This window comes from Pistacia vera, unplaced genomic scaffold (genome assembly GCF_008641045.1).
Source record: "Pistacia vera cultivar Batoury unplaced genomic scaffold, PisVer_v2 Contig487, whole genome shotgun sequence".
In the NCBI taxonomy this organism is placed as follows: Eukaryota; Viridiplantae; Streptophyta; class Magnoliopsida; order Sapindales; family Anacardiaceae; genus Pistacia; species Pistacia vera.
In genome coordinates this window covers 225,259-241,683 of record NW_022196320.1, presented here as the reverse complement: position 1 = coordinate 241,683, position 16,425 = coordinate 225,259, and the positions used below count along the sequence as shown (strand labels likewise).

Below are 16,425 nucleotides of genomic sequence, written 5' to 3'. Positions count from 1 at the left end.
CCCCCCCCCCCCCCCCCCCCTTTTTTTTTTTTTTTTTTTTTATTGTCATTATTTCAAAAGGAACTCTTTTTAATCAACTTACATTTTCTAAGTGAATGATTAATTGACCCCCAAAAACGATTAACAATATATTATACATGATAATGGAGGTGCTTTTAGAATATTTTTTTTTTTTTGTTTTTCCAATTCTCAAATTATATAACATATTAAAAGCTTTCGATATATTGTTAATTTGTTACATCTAACGGGCTATAACGTATGAGAATGTAAATCACTTCATAAATCTTGAGTTCTGGTGGGACGTGTTTTAAATGAGTACGTTTGCATGAAAATATAAAGCAAATTCGTGAAATGGATTTTTAATTTAATTTTTTTGTTTTTAGAACTAAGATTGGTCTAGATCAGATTCTAAACTTTTTTTTATAAAGTATAATAGTGAGATTAATTAATTTTTACGATTGTTATATAGTTATATGCATTTTTATGTTTCTTCATTACCATTAATCTCAATGAAAAATAAACGACTTAAAAAGAAATCAATTTTAACCTCTTTATTTCAGAGGTAAAATGATCTTGTGAATTCCAAAGGATCTTAGATAGAATTCTTTGATACTGCCAAAAAAACCCTTTTTACATGCAGATTGGCTTACAGGCAAGCATTCTTTGTATGGCTAAAAAAGCTATTATTGTACATATATAATGGAAACATGTGATCAAAAAATCAGAAAACCATCTTACGTATATTATATAATGCCTACTTCTAACTTCCAATTTGCTTTAACTCAGGAAGCAAAAGGCTCTATCTTGTGTTGTCGAGTGTGGAGTGTCCCATTTTCTTCTCACCAAAGGTTTATCTTGCATTCAGGAGCATCCGCAGCACGCTCTTCATCTTTGGCCTTGCTTCAGGGGATACATTAACACATGCAATGGCAACCTTGAGGACTGCAAGCATCTGGTTTCGGACAACTAGTGATGTTCTGCTGACAGTAAAATCAAGGATGTGATCCCATTTATCACGCTGTGCTGAGTTGCGTAGTACCAATTTGGCTAACTCAGTGCCCTCACAAACTGCAGGCTTTCCTGTTAGCAACTCCAGGAGAACAACCCCAAAACTGTAAACGTTCCCAGCCATTGTTACTCTCATTGTGTAAGCGTACTCTGCAATGACCAAAGTAGAGACCTCAATAGGCTTAAACAGAAATTTTGGAATCATCTGATGAAGATATATGATCGGTGGAGGCCAATGATTAATTTTGAGAAATTTTATTGAAGATACAACTTGAATAAATCAGGAGCAGTTTTGAGTATGAAATTATGATGCATATCAGAAGGAAACATGCATTGTAATTTGTAAGCAAGGAATTATCTATAAAACTGAAGGAATATATTTTGCGAATTCCAGATATTTCTGAAGATTTGAATCGTGCAATTATGTGCAGTAAGACCAGATAAATGTAAAAGCTGAACATAATTTGAGAAATTATTGACTGTAAAATCAGGAGAAAGAGGTTACCAGGAGGAATATAACCGACAGAACCAGCAACCATGGAGAGGCTGCCAGTGCTCTTTGAGGGGTCAATCACTTTGCAGAGTTCAATGTCTCCAACTTGCGGCTCTTTCAGCGACTTCAGCATAATGTTCCTACTTGATAGATCAAGGAGGAGAATTGGACTTGAGGTCCATCCATGTAGAAAAGCTATACCCTGAGCTATTCCTACGGCTATACTGTAACGGCTCGCCCAATCTAAAGCATTTCCAACACTGCCGTGAAGAACATCAAAAAGGGTTCCCTTGGAGGCATATTCATAGAACAGATAAGCACTATCTGCAGTCAACACGTAAGCCAAAGGAGTCATGACATTTGAATTGCTCAGCTTCCCCAAGACCTCTAATTCTTGGTCAAATTTATCATGGCTTCCCAACTGGAATATCTTGTCACTCCAGTTAAGTTTCTTAATGAAGTAGATCATTCCGGATGGCATGATTGCTTTGTAATAGATTGACATCCTAGTTTTCAGCACAATGTTCAATGGATCAGCAACAGCTTCCATGGCTTTCGGGAAGGAGATATTTGATTTGTGGATTCCGTTTGCTGTCAAAAGATTGCCTTGGATGACCTGGGGAAAAGGAAGATCCTCTCCATCTTGTAACTGCTCATCATTAACTCGGTAAAAGCGTCTTGAAATTAATAGAGCAATGCTTGTGACACCGCCAACAGCAAGAACAGCGGCCGCCAGGGCAATAACAATTGGCACAGCAACTGATTTATTTCTCTTTGCCAGTGGTGAGGAAGTGTTTGGTGCTGGTGCTGGTGCAGGTATGAGGTTTAGATTTCCACTTATATTGACCGAAACATGCGAGCTAAACTTTGGAACAATTCCTGATAACTGATTATTAGAAAGAATTAACTGCGTCAGGGTTGGCATTTGAATAAAAAATTCAGGAATCTGACCAGATAATTTGTTGTTTGAGAGATCTAAAACTTCCAATCCAGTCAGGCTAGAAAGGCTGTCTGGGATAGATCCTTCAAAGAGATTGCTGCTCAGATTCAAAGCAATTTGCAATTTCACTGGCAAAACTGGAATTCGGCCACTCAGCTGATTTTCTCCAAGTTGGAGTTCTATCAAAGAGTTCATGTTCCTGATAGAATCAGGTATGGGACCACTGAGATAGTTGTGTCGTAAGTTCAAGTTTGTAAGCCCTTGCAAGTTGGAAAAGGAACGAGGTATTGAACCAGTCAGCGAATTCCAGCTAATGTTTAATTGAGACAACTTACTTAGCTGGGAAAGCTCAACAGGAATGTCTCCACTCAGATTGTTGTGTTGAAGCTTCATAACTTGAAGACTGCTGAGATTACCCAATTCTGCCGGCAATGAACCATTCAGTTTATTCTGAGCCAAGTTCAACAGCGTCAAATTTTGGCAATCACCCAGCTCTGGAGGTATCATTCCGGTGAGGCTATTGCTGTCCAGCTCCAAGTAAGTCAATTCATCAAGAGTTGCAAAATTAGCCAAAGGGATTTCACCAACGAGCAAATTACTTCCCAATCTCAATCTGACCAAGCCTGGAGATATTTTCTTAGGTATTTTACCCTGTAGAGAATTATAAGACAAATCCACGGTCTTCAAATTTGCATATGAAAAAAGGTCTTCTGGAATAAACCCTGTCAGCTCATTGTAACTAAGATCTAAATTCTTCACATATCTTGTGAGTCCACTTGGAATTGACCCAGTAAAATTGTTCTGATTGGCTGCAAAGCGTGACAGGGTTGATATACTCGAGAGATTTGCTGGAATTCCACCATGTAACATATTCGCAGAGAGAATTAGAACTTCCAACTTGGCAAGTTCTACAATTCTATGAGGAACAGACCCTGAAAGCTTATTAACACTAAAGTCGATCAAGGTCAAATTCCCATAATCTGCAATTTGTTCAGGTATTTCACCACTGAAATGATTCACAGAAAGCACAAGTTGCTCTAAAGCTTTAGATTTCCCAAGATTGCTAGGAATATGCCCTTCAAAATTATTGCGACTAACATTCAAACTTTTGAGATTAACTAATTTATCCAACAGTAAACTAATGTTTCCACTCAATCTATTATCAGACAAATCCAAGAATTCTAATCCCACAAAACCATCAAAACCAACAAAAGAATCATGCAACAAATTCTTGCTAAAATTCAACAACTTGAGCCCACCAATCCTTCCACAATCTGTGATGAATTCATGGGGAATTGAGCTAAACTGGTTTTTGGAAACATCAAGCGATTGCAAAGAACTAATATTACAAACGACAGACAAAAACTTAGAGTCAGAGAGACCGAACCCAGATAAAGAAAGCCGAGTTATCAAGGAACCACCACTGCAGTTAACTCCGTTCCACAAACAAGGGTTCGGCTGCTTTGTAACATCCCATCCTACGGCTGAACTGTCAAAAAGCTGAGAAAGTTTGATCATGGTGGCGGTTTGGTCTGGAGAAGGTTGACAGAAGGCCCAAGGGTATAGTAAAAACAAGAAAGAAAGGAGTAAATAGGAGGAACAGCCATGAAGAGGGAGGTTCATTTGAGCTTGGGGGTGTAAATGATAATGTGAAGAAGTTAGTTAAGTTTTTGTGGCGGGCTGGGGAAGAAGAGACAGAAGAAGGAAATGGGTGATGGTTGGAATTTACGAGGGAGGGAAGTTTTATGAGAAAATGTTTGGGCGTGTTGTTGGGAGTGGAGTTGACTGATGACTTTGATTAATTTTCATGGGGTTTTTCTCATTTACCCCTCTGATAGATCGTACAATCTCTTGCCAATCCTAACTTTGAGAATATATTATAATAAACCTTTTATCGTGGGGATTCTCACAATTAAATATGTTGTTACCTTTCTTCATTTTTAATGACTTTTGAAGAGTAATATTATGAATAGTTAATCTCTTATGCATATTTTTAAAAAATTTTAATGTATGAATCAAAGATGAACACAGTTGTTAACTTCATAGAACCTAAAATCAAAAGTTGATCATTGATCTACACATGAGAAATTTTGATATTATACCTATTTATTGTAATAACCGATTTTAGTTGCTTTTGTTTAACAAATTTACGGGGATTTTGATAATTTTATAAGATTTTTTTTTTTTTTTAAATGGGTTAATTCTAGGGCAATTTCCTCTCATAGTTTTTATATAAACTTTCAAACAATTAATATTAAAATAATATAGTACCCAATATACCCCCTTTTTTTTTTAAAGAAATTTTTGAAACATGAAAAACAGATATGTATTGTCTTAGAATTCAATCTCTTTTACAATTTCTCATCCTCACCCTTTTATTAACCAAAATTTTTTAAATCATAAAATCTAAAATTTTCTAAGTTCCTCTGTAATCAACAAAAACATAGTATGTATTATGTAATAACATCAATATCTATAACATAAAAATGAGTCAAGGGTTATAATAGATTTAGTATAAAACTATAAATAGCTATAAATGAAGTGTCAATGATTTTATATATTTATAGTTTTTTGTTGAAATTTCTAAAAAAAAAAAAAAAAAAAATTATTATAACTTAAATTATCTCCCTTAAATAGAATATAATTTTAGTTATATTTATAATTTTGATAATTTCTCAAGGGGGTTTTTGATTATTCAACTAATCTTTAAAGGAATTTGTAATACTTTCCAAACATTATGGATGCTTGAGAAATAGAACAATCTATTAGGGATGTGAATGAGAATTTCCCAAAGGGTGTAACAAAATTCCAAGAAAGACTTGACTGACTGACTGACTGACAATAGTTCCTTTCCTTTTCGTATACCCTTAATTTTTTTAATTTTGACTTTTGACCTTCGCCCTTTTTAAAACTTTGTCTCACCACCTTACACACTCACGTCAAATAACTAAATAATTAGATTTTCTTTTTCATTCACCTATTACTAATTATAATTATAATAAATAAGCAATTTAATTTATTTTTTTTAGTTTACAAAAAAATATTTTTGTCGTACTATTGTAACACAAATTTACAACGAAAATTTATAATACAAAAACTTTTATACAACGAAAGTTTATTTTTTGTAGTTTTATATGATTACATGTTTCAGCAAGATAGAATATTAAAAAAAAATTATATTGATAGTTAAAAAAATTGTTTATATTAACCATCTAATAATATTTTCGGATTGGTTTCATAATAAGTCTTATATATAATGATTTTTTTTTTTTTTTTATAAGATATCATTATTCATCAAATTATTTTGACTTTAATTTATCGATTAGCTTTGATCACAAGTATATAGAAACTCCCTAATGTTGATACAAAAAAATATATCAATCTCTTATCACAAAATTTACATGGTTTAGTGTGTGATATATTTAGAAATTTATTTTTTTATAATTAAATTTACTATATTCCATGATTTAAATGAAGAAAGTTTATGTGATAATTTTAAAACATATACTAACGTTTTTCAACTTCAAAAATTGAATGTGACATGTCAAAGTTAATAGACATTAATAATAGTGTTTATCAATACTCAAAATACATTAGTCTAATTATTATTATTAATTTTACTAATAATATTCAATAGCCATGTTATGCTGATCTATTATTATAGGGTTTTGTCACAATACCAAACTTTCTTTAGCTTTTTTATTATTGTTATTATTTCTTTTTTCTTTTTTTTTTTCAAAATTTTCGGTCCAAATATCTTGATTTTTCTATCCTAACATACATTCTAACATTACCATTCACGAATGCACAGAGAAACAAAACATCAACCAAATTTTAAAAAAGTTTAAGACTCTTAGCAAAAATGTATGATTATATATAACATAAATAATTCTTGAATAAGAATGTTTATCAATACCATACATATTATCGGATTTGAGTTATAAAATATTATATCAGTCCATGAACCTAATAATGATAAGACATAATCCCGATAAATTTAATATCAAGACATTCTAACTAGAGGATAACGTTTTAGAATATATTATAAAATTAATAGTGGATATTTAGTTTATGATAAATATAACATATTATATAAAAGAATTATATACAGTGGGACTGTAAATTTTATACTCAAAAGTGTGCAGTGTGGATAGAAGAAAAAAAAATAAAAGGGCATTAAATTGAAGTCATTGGCAAGGAGCCCACTTTGACCGCAAAAAACGCGTTTGGAAATTTGTTTCATTAAAAAAGACTTTCGGGTCTTGACAAAAAAAAGAGTGCAATGTTTCGTCAATTTTGAAATTTCTACTAAGCTTCCTTATTATTATGCGTGACATTATTTTTCAAGAATATAAATTTGGGTTTCAACGTTTGTCACGAGTAAAAATAATGAAATTTAAAGATTTATACGTACGTAAATAAGAGTCTGATACCAAAAAAAAATATATAGGATGGAATATAATTATCTGATTTTCGCTTCAAGAAATGAGAGGAGGGGGGTGGAGAAAGGCCCAAAAGAAGATGTTCTGGGTGGGTTTAACATATCGAAAGCCCAATGATATGTTCAGTCTATAATGCTCTCTCGATTCTCATATTTTCTCACACTTCTGCTCATTTTCTAAGTAGCCAAACATCTTTCTAGAATTGAAAAACATATTTTCTGAATACAAGCCACAGCAACCTCAAGGACTGCAAGCATTGGGCTATTGATTACAGGTGAAGTTTTGTTGATATTAACATATAAAATGTCTATTTGATACGACTTATTCGAGTGGTGCATATGGAATTAAATCTTATTAGAGTTGAAGATATGAAAACAATACTTTTATGAAAAATTTATCAATTGTTCAGTTAATAATATGTGAAAAAGTGTTCAATCTTATATTATTGAAGAAGAATGTAATGTATTACAAAAAGATAAAGTCAAATTTATAAAATAGCATAGGAATATTTTTGTTTTTGTTTTAGGTATGGTAATTGGCCACTCTTGGTACAACACTACAACTCGAACTCAAGACTTTCAACCATGCACTCCTCTATCAATCCAGCCATCAAAATAAAGTGGTTATAATCTATTTAATGTTTATTAGAGAAACTTACCATCAACGTAAACTACTTATTTTATAATTTAAAATCTTATAAACTCTTTTGAGATGAAACTAAACAAACAGAAATAAATAAAATAAAATTTCTAAGGTGCTTATAACTAATAAATAAGTCCGACCAAATAAACTCGAACCTCCAAACTATAAACATTAACAAAAGTGATTCTATCCAAATGGCATTACAGTACTGTAGAGTCAAAATTTATTTTCTTCTTATTTACTGTCGATATTACGATTATCTTGTATGGTGAATTTTTTATATTGACCGATTGAATATTGCATTAGTCTACACAAACACACTCTATCGTAAAGTGACTCATATCCTTGATTTTAAAATATAGTTTAATACAGTTCATGTCAACATTTATTTTTGTTTTCTACTATTTTCTAATACTTCGGATTATTCGAAGAAAGAAGGAACATATGACTGTGATTACCCTAGCAGCATAAACACTAGCGGCGAGGGCCATAAGTATTACAACTGCAACTGGCATCCTCCTCTCTGCCCTTACCAGTGGTGGGGAAGCGTTTAGCGCTGGTGCTGGTGCATGTATGAGGTTCGGATTTCCACTTGTATTGACCAAAACATGCGGGCTAAACTTCGGAACAATTCCTGACAACTGATTATTAGAAAGAATTAACTGCGTCAGGGTTGGCATTTGAGTCAAAAAATAAGGAATCTCACCAGAGAATTTGTTGTTTGAGAGATCTAAATCTTCTAATCCAGTCAGAGTAGCAAGACTGTCTGGAATTGATCCTTCAAAGAGATTGCTGCTCAGATTCAAAGCAATCTGCAATTTCACTGGCAACGGTGGAATTCGGCCACTTAGCTGATTTTCTCCAAGATGGAGTTCTATCAAAGAATACATGTTCCTGATAGAATCAGGTATGGGACCACTGAGATAGTTGTGTTGTAAGTACAAGTTTGTAAGCCCTTGCAAGTTGGAAAAGGAAGGAGGTATTGAACCAGTCAGCGAATTCCAGCTAATGTTTAATTGAGACAACTTCTTTAGCTGCGAAAACCGAACAGGGATATATCCACTCAAGTTGTTGAGTTGAAGCTTCATGACTTGAAGATGGCTGAGATTACCCAATCTTACCGGCAATCAACCATTCAGTTTTTTCTGAGCCAAGTTCAACAGCGTCAAAGTTTGGCAATCACCCAATTCTGGAGGTATCATTCCAGTGAAGCTATTGTTGTCTAGCTCCAAGTAAGTCAATTTTTCCAGAGTTGCAAAATTCACCGAAGGGATCACACCATTGAGTGAATTGCTTCCTAATCTCAACCTGACCAAGCTTGGAGACATTTTATCAGGTATTGAACCGTTTAGCAAATTATAAGACAAATCCACAGTCTGCAAATTTGTAAATGATAAAAGGTCTCCTGGAATAGACCCTGTCAATTTATTGTAACTAAGATCTAAATTCTTCACATATCTTGTGAGTCCACCAGGAATTGAGCCACTAAAATGGTTCTGATTGGCTGCAAAACGCGACAGGGTTGATATACTGGAAAGGTTTGTTGGAATTCCAGCATTTAAATTATTCTCAGAGAGGATTAGAACTTCCAAGTTTGCAAGTTCTCCAATTCTATTAGGAATAGACCCCGAAAGATTATTGAGACTAAAGTCAATAAAGGTCAAATTCGCACAATCTGCAATTTCTTCAGGTATATCACCACTGAAATGATTCACAGAAAGCACAAGTTGCTCTAAAGCCTTAGATTTCCCAAGATTGCTAGAAATAACCCCTTCAAAATTATTGCGACTAACATTCAAACTTTTGAGATTAACTAATTCATCAAACAGTAAACTAATGTTTCCACTCAATCTATTATAAGACAAATCCAAGAATTCTAATCCAACAAAACCATCAAAACTAACCAAAGAACCATCCAACCAATTCTTGCTAAAATTCAACAACTTGAGCCCACCAATCCTTCCACAATCTGTGATGAATTCATGGGGAATTGAGCTAAACTGGTTTTCGGAAACATCAAGCGATTGCAAAGAACTAATATTACAAACGACAGACAAAAACTTAGAGTCAGAGAGACCGAACCCAGATAAAGAAAGCCGATGTTAAATATGGAAGCCTGAAACAGCGTCGTTTAAGTAACACTAATACGGCGTCGTTTTAGGCATATTAACTTGGATGAATTCAGACCACAGGATGCGTTTCAGATTGAACGGCCAGGATCACTCACAGAGTCAAACCATATATAAGCGTATGTTCATTCAGTTTTGGGAGAGAGAGAAACATACAGTGGCTAGGGTTCTCTGAGTCGGTTCTTTTCTCTGTGTTAGGGTTGAGATTCTACATTCCAGATTGTGAGTTAAATCAGTCGAGTGATTAGGGGTTTTAATCATTCAGGTGAGAGTGTTGTTCTCTCGGGTTTGGGATATTCAAAAGGTATCTTGTAAGGCTGGTTGCTATTGTAAACGGGTAGATCTGGTGAGTGCTGAATCTGTGTAATCTTGACTGTTTTCTGGTAATCGAAGTGCAGCGAGCTCATACCGTTCTTGAGCTCAACGTGGATGTAGCTTATCCATAAAAGGATAAGTGAACCACGGTAAATCGTGGCTTGTTTGTGTGTTTGATTTTGTGGTATTTTCTTGTTTCTTGGTTTGATTGTTTTGTGTTGATAGATCAGTATTTGGATATGTATTGTTTTAGAATTCATCTCTTTTACATTTTTCTTATCCTCACCCTTTTATTGACCAAAATTTTAAATCATAAAATCTAAAATTTTCTAAGTTCCTCTGTAATCAACAAAATATAGTATGTATTATGTATAACATCATATCTAATAAAAAATGATGTCAAGGGTATAATAGTTTAGTATAAAACTATAAATAGCTATAAATGAAGTGTCAATGATTTTATAATTTATAGTTTTTTGTTGAAATTTCTAAAAAAAAAAAAAAAAAATTATTATAACTTAAATTATCTCCCTAATAGAATATAATTTTAGTTATATTAATAATTTTGATAATTTCTCAAGGGGGTTTTTGATTATTCAACTAATCTTTAAAGGAATTTGTAATACTTTCCAAACATTATGGATGCTTGAGAAATAGAACAATCTATAGGGATGTGAATGAGAATTTCCCAAAGGGTGTAACAAATTCCAAGAAAGACGACTGACTGACTGACTCGACAAGGTTCCTTTCCTTTCGTATACCCTAATTTTTTTAATTTTGACTTTTGACCTTCGCCCTTTTTAAAACTTTGTCTCACCACCTTACACACTCACGTCAATAACTAAATAATTAGATTTTCTTTTTCATTCACCTATTACTAATTATAATTATAATAATAAGCATTATTTATTTTTTTTAGTTTACAAAAATATTTTTGTCGTACTATTGTAACACAAATTTACAACGAAAATTTATAATACAAAAACTTTTATACAACGAATTTTATTTTTTTATTTTATATGATTACATGTTTCAGCAAGATAGAATATTAAAAAAAATTATATTGATGTTAAAAAAAATTGTTTATATTAACCATCTAATAATATTTTCGGATTGGTTTCATAATAAGTCTTATATTAAGATTTTTTTTTTTTTTTATAAGATATCATTTATTCATCAAATTATTTTGACTTTATTTATCGATTAGCTTTGATCACAAGTATATAAACCCCTAATGTTGATACAAAAAAATCAATCTTTATCACAAAATTACATGGTTTAGTGTGTATATATTTAAAATTTATTTTTTTTATAATTAAATTTACTATATTCCATGATTTAAATGAAGAAAGTTTATGTGATAATTTTAAACATATACTAACGTTTTTCAACTTCAAAAATTGAATGTGACATGTCAAAGTTATAGACATTAATAATAGTGTTTATCAATACTCAAAATACATTAGTTCTTATTTATTTTAATTTTACTAATAATATTCAATAGCCATGTTATGCTGATCTATTATTATAGGGTTTTGTCACAATACCAAACTTTCTTAGCTTTTTATTATTGTTATTATTTCTTTTTTTCTTTTTTTTTTCAAAATTTTCGGTCCAAATATCTTGATTTTTCTATCCTAACATACATTCTAACATTACCATTCACGAATGCACAGAGAAACAAAACATCAACCAAATTTTAAAAAGTTTAGACTCTAGCAAAATGTATGATTATATATAACATAAATAATTCTTGAATAAGATGTTTATCAATACCATACATATATCGGATTTGAGTTAATAAAATATTATATCATTCCATGAACCTAATTGATAAACATAATCCCGATAAATTTAATATCAAGACATTCTAACTAAGGATAACGTTTTAGAATTATTATAAAATTATAGTGGATATTTAGTTTATGATAAATATAACATATTATATAAAAAATTATATACAGTGGGACTGTAAATTTTATACTCAAAAGTGTGCAGTGTGGATAGAAAAAAAAAAAATAAAGGGCATTAAATTGAAGTCATTGGCAAGGAGCCCACTTTGACCGCAAAAAACGCGTTTGGAATTTGTTTCATTAAAAAGACTTTCGGGTCTTGACAAAAAAAAGAGTGCAATGTTTCGTCAATTTTGAAATTTCTACTAAGCTTCCTTATTATTATGCGTGACTTATTTTTCAAGAATATAAATTTGGGTTTCACAACGTTTGTCACGAGTAAAAAATGAAATTTAAAGATTTATACGTACGTAAATAGATCTGATACCAAAAAAAATTATAGATGGAATATAATTATCTGATTTTCGCTTCAGAAATGAGAGAGGGGGTGGAGAAAGGCCCAAAAGAAGATGTTCTGGGTGGGTTTAACATATCGAAAGCCCATGAATGTTCAGTCTATAATGCTCTCTCGATTCTCATATTTTCTCACACTTCTGCTCATTTTCTAAGTAGCCAAACATCTTTCTAGAATTGAAAAACATATTTTCTGAATACAAGCCACAGCAACCTCAAGACTGCAAGCATTGGGCTATTGATTACAGGTGAAGTTTTGTTGATATTAACATATAAAATGTCTATTTGATACACTTATTCGAGTGTGTGCATATGGAATTAAATCTTATTAGAGTTGAAGATATGAAAACAATACTTTTATGAAAAATTTATCATTGTTCAGTTAATAATATGTAAAAAGTGTTCAATCTTATATTATTGAAGAAGAATGTAATGTATTACAAAAAGATAAAGTCAAATTTAATAAATAGCATAGGAATTTTTTGTTTTTGTTTTAGGTATGGTAATTGGCCACTCTTGGTACAACACTACAACTCGAACTCAGACTTTCACAACCATGCACTCCTCTATCAATCCAGCCATCAAAATAAAGTGTTATAATCTATAATGTTTATTAGGAAACTTACCATCAACGTAAACTACTTATTTTAATTTAAAATCTTATAAACTCTTTTGAGATGAAACTAAACAAACAAAATAATAAAATAAAATTTCTAAGGTGCTTATAACTAATAAATAAGTCCGACCAAATAACTCGAACCTCCAAACTATAGAACATTAACAAAGAATCTGCAATTTCTTCAGGTATTTCACCACTGAAATGGTTCACAGAAAGCACAAGTTGCTCTAAAGCCTTAGATTTCCCAAGATTGCTAGGAATAACCCCTTCAAAATTATTGCGACTAACATTCAAAATTTTGAGATTAACTAATTCATCAAACAGTAAACTAATGTTTCCACTCAATCTATTATAAGACAAATCCAAGAATTCTAATCCAACAAAACCATCAAAACCAACAAAAGAATCATGCAACCAGTTCTTGCTAAAATTCAACGACTTCAGCCCACCAATCCTTCCACAATTTGTAATGAAATCATGGGGAATTGAGCTAAACTGGTTTTCAGAAACATCAAGCGATTGCAAAGAACTAATATTGCAAACAACAGACAAAAAGTCAGAGTCAGAGAGACCAAACCCAGATAAAGAAAGCCCAGTTATCAAGGAACCACCTCTGCAGTTAACTCCCTTCCACGAACAAGGGTTCGGCTGCTTTGTAACATCCCATCCTGCGGCTGAACTGTTGAAAAGCTGAGAAAGTTTGATCATGGTGGCGTTTTGGTCTGGAGAAGGTTGAGAGAAGGCCAAAGGGTATAGTAAAAACAAGAAAGAAAGGAGTAAATAGGAGGAACAGCCATGAAGAGGGAGGTTCATTTGAGCTTGGGGGTGTAAATGATAATGTGAAGAAGTTAGTTAAGTTTTTGTGGCGGGCTGGGGAAGAAGAGACAGAAGAAGGAAATGGGTGATCGTTGGAATTTACGAGGGAGGGAAGTTTTATGAGAAAATGTTTGGGCGTGTTGTTGGGAGTGGAGTTGACTGATGACTTTGATTAATTTTCATGGGGTTTTTCTCATTTACCCCTCTGATAGATCGTACAATCTCTTGCCAATCCTAACTTTGAGAATATATTATAATAAACCTTTTATCGTGGGGATTCTCACAATTAAATATGTTGTTACCTTTCTTCATTTTTAATGACTTTTGAAGAGTAATATTATGAATAGTTAATCTCTTATGCATATTTTTAAAAAATTTTAATGTATGAATCAAAGATGAACACAGTTGTTAACTTCATAGAACCTAAAATCAAAAGTTGATCATTGATCTACACATGAGAAATTTTGATATTATAAATACCTATATATTGTAATAACCAACTTTGGTTGCTTTTGTTTAACAAATTTACGGGGATTTTGATAATTTTATAAGAGTAATTTTTTTTTTTTTTAAATGGGTTAATTCTAGGGCAATTTCCTCTCATAGTTTTTATATAAACTTTCAAACAATTAATATTAAAATAATATAGTACCCAATATACCCCCTTTTTTTTTTAAAGAAATTTTTGAAACATGAAAAACAGATNAAACAACCAAAATTATTTGGTTTAACATGTAAGCTTTATCGCTTTTAATATAAAAAAATTTATAAAATTTAGTTAAATAAAGAAAATAATCTAAAATACAAGATGGGAAGCCCTCCAAATCCTACCATAGCTCCACTATATATAGGGTTGTTCGAAAGAAATCTATAAACTGAACCAAACAAGTAATCGGACTGAAAAAAATAGTTTTTTGATAGACCGGTTCAGTTTCGGTTCAAGAATTTCTCTAAACCAATTTTTTAGTTCGGTTACCTATTTAGTGGATTCTGAGAACCGATTAACTGTTTTGCAATAAAAATTAAAAAGCCCAAAAGGGAAAAAAGACTCAAAACCGATTAACCGGTTTAGTGAATTTTTTTAAAGTTTTGGTATACATTTTTACACTGTTATGGGGAAAACTAATTCAAAATTAGTTAATTGATTTTGAGGAACCGATTAACCGGAAAAGCAATTCGATTTAAAACCGGTTTTCCCCTAGAATCGGTTTGGTTCAAGAAAAAATGGATATTAGGATCGGTTAACCGGTTTTGAACACCTCTAACTATATATAGTCGATTTTTGTTGCCGGACCTCTTGAAGTGTGGCCATACGTCTTGAAGTGCAAATTAAAAATTTGAAGATATTTGCATTTGAGAATTTTCGTATTGATAAACTAGTTTGCTAATTTTTTTTATATCTAGGCACTCGATACACATGGGAGCACTTCTGTGATATGACTGACGCAAGTGTCTTGGCACAACAACAAATATGGGCAGCTTTGTCTGATAAGGCTAAGAATCAAGCATTCAATTGCACCAATGGAGATGTTTTTACATGGAAAAGCTTATGGAAAGTGTTATGTGAAGTGTTTGAGGTTAAGTTTGTGGAGTTCGATGATGAAATTGCAAAAGGGTTTGATTTGGTGGAGATGATGAAGGAGAAAGGAGGAGTTTGGGATGAGATTGTGGAGAAACATGGACTCTTTAAGACCAAATTGGAGGAGATAACTTGTTTTGATGCTCTAAAAATTGTGATGAATTTTGATTTTCAACATGTTTGTAGCATGAATAAGAGTAGAGAATTTGGGTTTCATGGCTTTGCTGATACATTCAAGAGTATTAGAATGTGGGTGGAGAGACTGAGAGACATGAAAATTATACCATGAAAGGCAAGAATATTATTTGGGGGCAATTGATATGAGATATTTGTAGAATATATACTCTAAAATAAATGGATGAATTCATGATGTGGGGTACACATCAACTATGGATTTTGATCCTTTGTTCATTTAACTTTCGAAGTATCTAAAATTAGATGACATTTTTATTATTCATGGCTATGATTAATTATTTTAATTATTTTTTTTTTTTATCAGCAAAAAATATATTTTTTTTTAACTTCATTTTTTATTTATTATTTTTTTATAACCGAGGGTGTCTAGACTAGCTTATACACACCTCAACTAATCCCTCGAGACTCTAAAATTACTGACCGGATAAGAGCCCCAATGATCTCCCTTATTAGCAATCGTGGGGATTCGAACTTGTGAAACCATGTTAAATCCTCCTCTTACTCTTTTACATTCAAGAGGACTCAAATTTGAGAAGTCATATTAGATTCTTCTTTTATTCTTTTACTATTAAGGGGATTCAAACTTGGAAAACTATGTTAGATCCTCATTTGCTCTTTTACAATCAAGCTACTCAACAGTGGTTTTTTTTTTTTTTAAATTAATTTAACTACTATAAGAAGTTGTTTCTCGTGTATACAAATTTTAAATGGATTACCGTTGTTTCTCTTCTATTGCTAACGTTATTCTCATACAGTAATATGAATTAAAGAAAGTATTTTGAGAAAATTATGCTCTAATAAAAATCAAAATGCAAGAAGTTAGTGTTATCTTTTGATTTTTTTTCTTTTTCTTTTCTTGAGAGGACGGATAGAGGATTATGACATCGTTTAATAGCGACACTAAAACATAACTGAACTTGAATTGACACATACCTAAATAA

General features: G+C 32.0%; 4 protein-coding genes across 4 annotated transcripts; 1 reads left to right on the top strand and 3 right to left on the bottom strand.

Annotated features, from left to right (window-relative positions):
* Positions 1 to 584: 584 nt before the first annotated feature.
* LOC116104865 (leucine-rich repeat receptor-like tyrosine-protein kinase PXC3) lies at positions 585 to 4,153 on the bottom strand. The gene is made up of 2 exons (XM_031391297.1): positions 1,514 to 4,153; positions 585 to 1,158 (listed from the first exon to the last, which is right to left on the bottom strand). The coding sequence occupies exons 1-2, from the start codon at positions 4,062 to 4,064 to the stop codon at positions 851 to 853; spliced, it is 2,859 nt and encodes a 952-aa protein (XP_031247157.1). The 5' UTR covers positions 4,065 to 4,153; the 3' UTR covers positions 585 to 850.
* A 3,773-nt stretch (positions 4,154 to 7,926) lies between these two features.
* Positions 7,927 to 9,615, bottom strand: LOC116147030 (probable LRR receptor-like serine/threonine-protein kinase At4g36180; the record flags this gene model as incomplete). The annotated part of the gene is given in 1 exon segment (XM_031432458.1): positions 7,927 to 9,615. A coding segment is annotated over 1 exon segment (1,689 nt), but the record flags the coding sequence as incomplete, so codon positions are not given.
* Positions 9,616 to 12,768: 3,153 nt separating this feature from the next.
* On the bottom strand, positions 12,769 to 13,790 carry LOC116147029 (serine/threonine-protein kinase BRI1-like 2). Its single transcript, XM_031432457.1, has 2 exons — positions 13,036 to 13,790; positions 12,769 to 12,876 (listed from the first exon to the last, which is right to left on the bottom strand). The coding sequence occupies exons 1-2, from the start codon at positions 13,705 to 13,707 to the stop codon at positions 12,769 to 12,771; spliced, it is 780 nt and encodes a 259-aa protein (XP_031288317.1). The 5' UTR covers positions 13,708 to 13,790.
* Positions 13,791 to 15,113: 1,323 nt separating this feature from the next.
* Positions 15,114 to 15,744, top strand: LOC116104893 (iridoid synthase-like). The gene has a single exon (XM_031391333.1). It carries the CDS (start codon positions 15,147 to 15,149, stop codon positions 15,576 to 15,578), a length of 432 nt encoding a protein of 143 aa, XP_031247193.1. The 5' UTR covers positions 15,114 to 15,146; the 3' UTR covers positions 15,579 to 15,744.
* The last annotated feature ends 681 nt before the right edge of the window (positions 15,745 to 16,425 follow it).

Excerpts from the sequence above, each read along its gene's own strand:
- LOC116104865 (XM_031391297.1), bottom strand. The coding sequence starts at position 4,064 with ATGAACCTCCCTCTTCATGGCTGTTCCTCCTATTTACTCCTTTCTTTC. Across the intron at positions 1,159-1,513 it reads TGTCGGTTATATTCCTCCTG|AGTACGCTTACACAATGAGA; the intron begins GTAACCTCTTTC and ends TGGTCATTGCAG.
- LOC116147029 (XM_031432457.1), bottom strand. The coding sequence starts at position 13,707 with ATGAACCTCCCTCTTCATGGCTGTTCCTCCTATTTACTCCTTTCTTTC. Across the intron at positions 12,877-13,035 it reads TAATGTTCTATAGTTTGGAG|ATTATAACACTTTATTTTGA; the intron begins GTTCGAGTTATT and ends TAAACATTATAG.
- LOC116104893 (XM_031391333.1), top strand. The coding sequence starts at position 15,147 with ATGACTGACGCAAGTGTCTTGGCACAACAACAAATATGGGCAGCTTTG.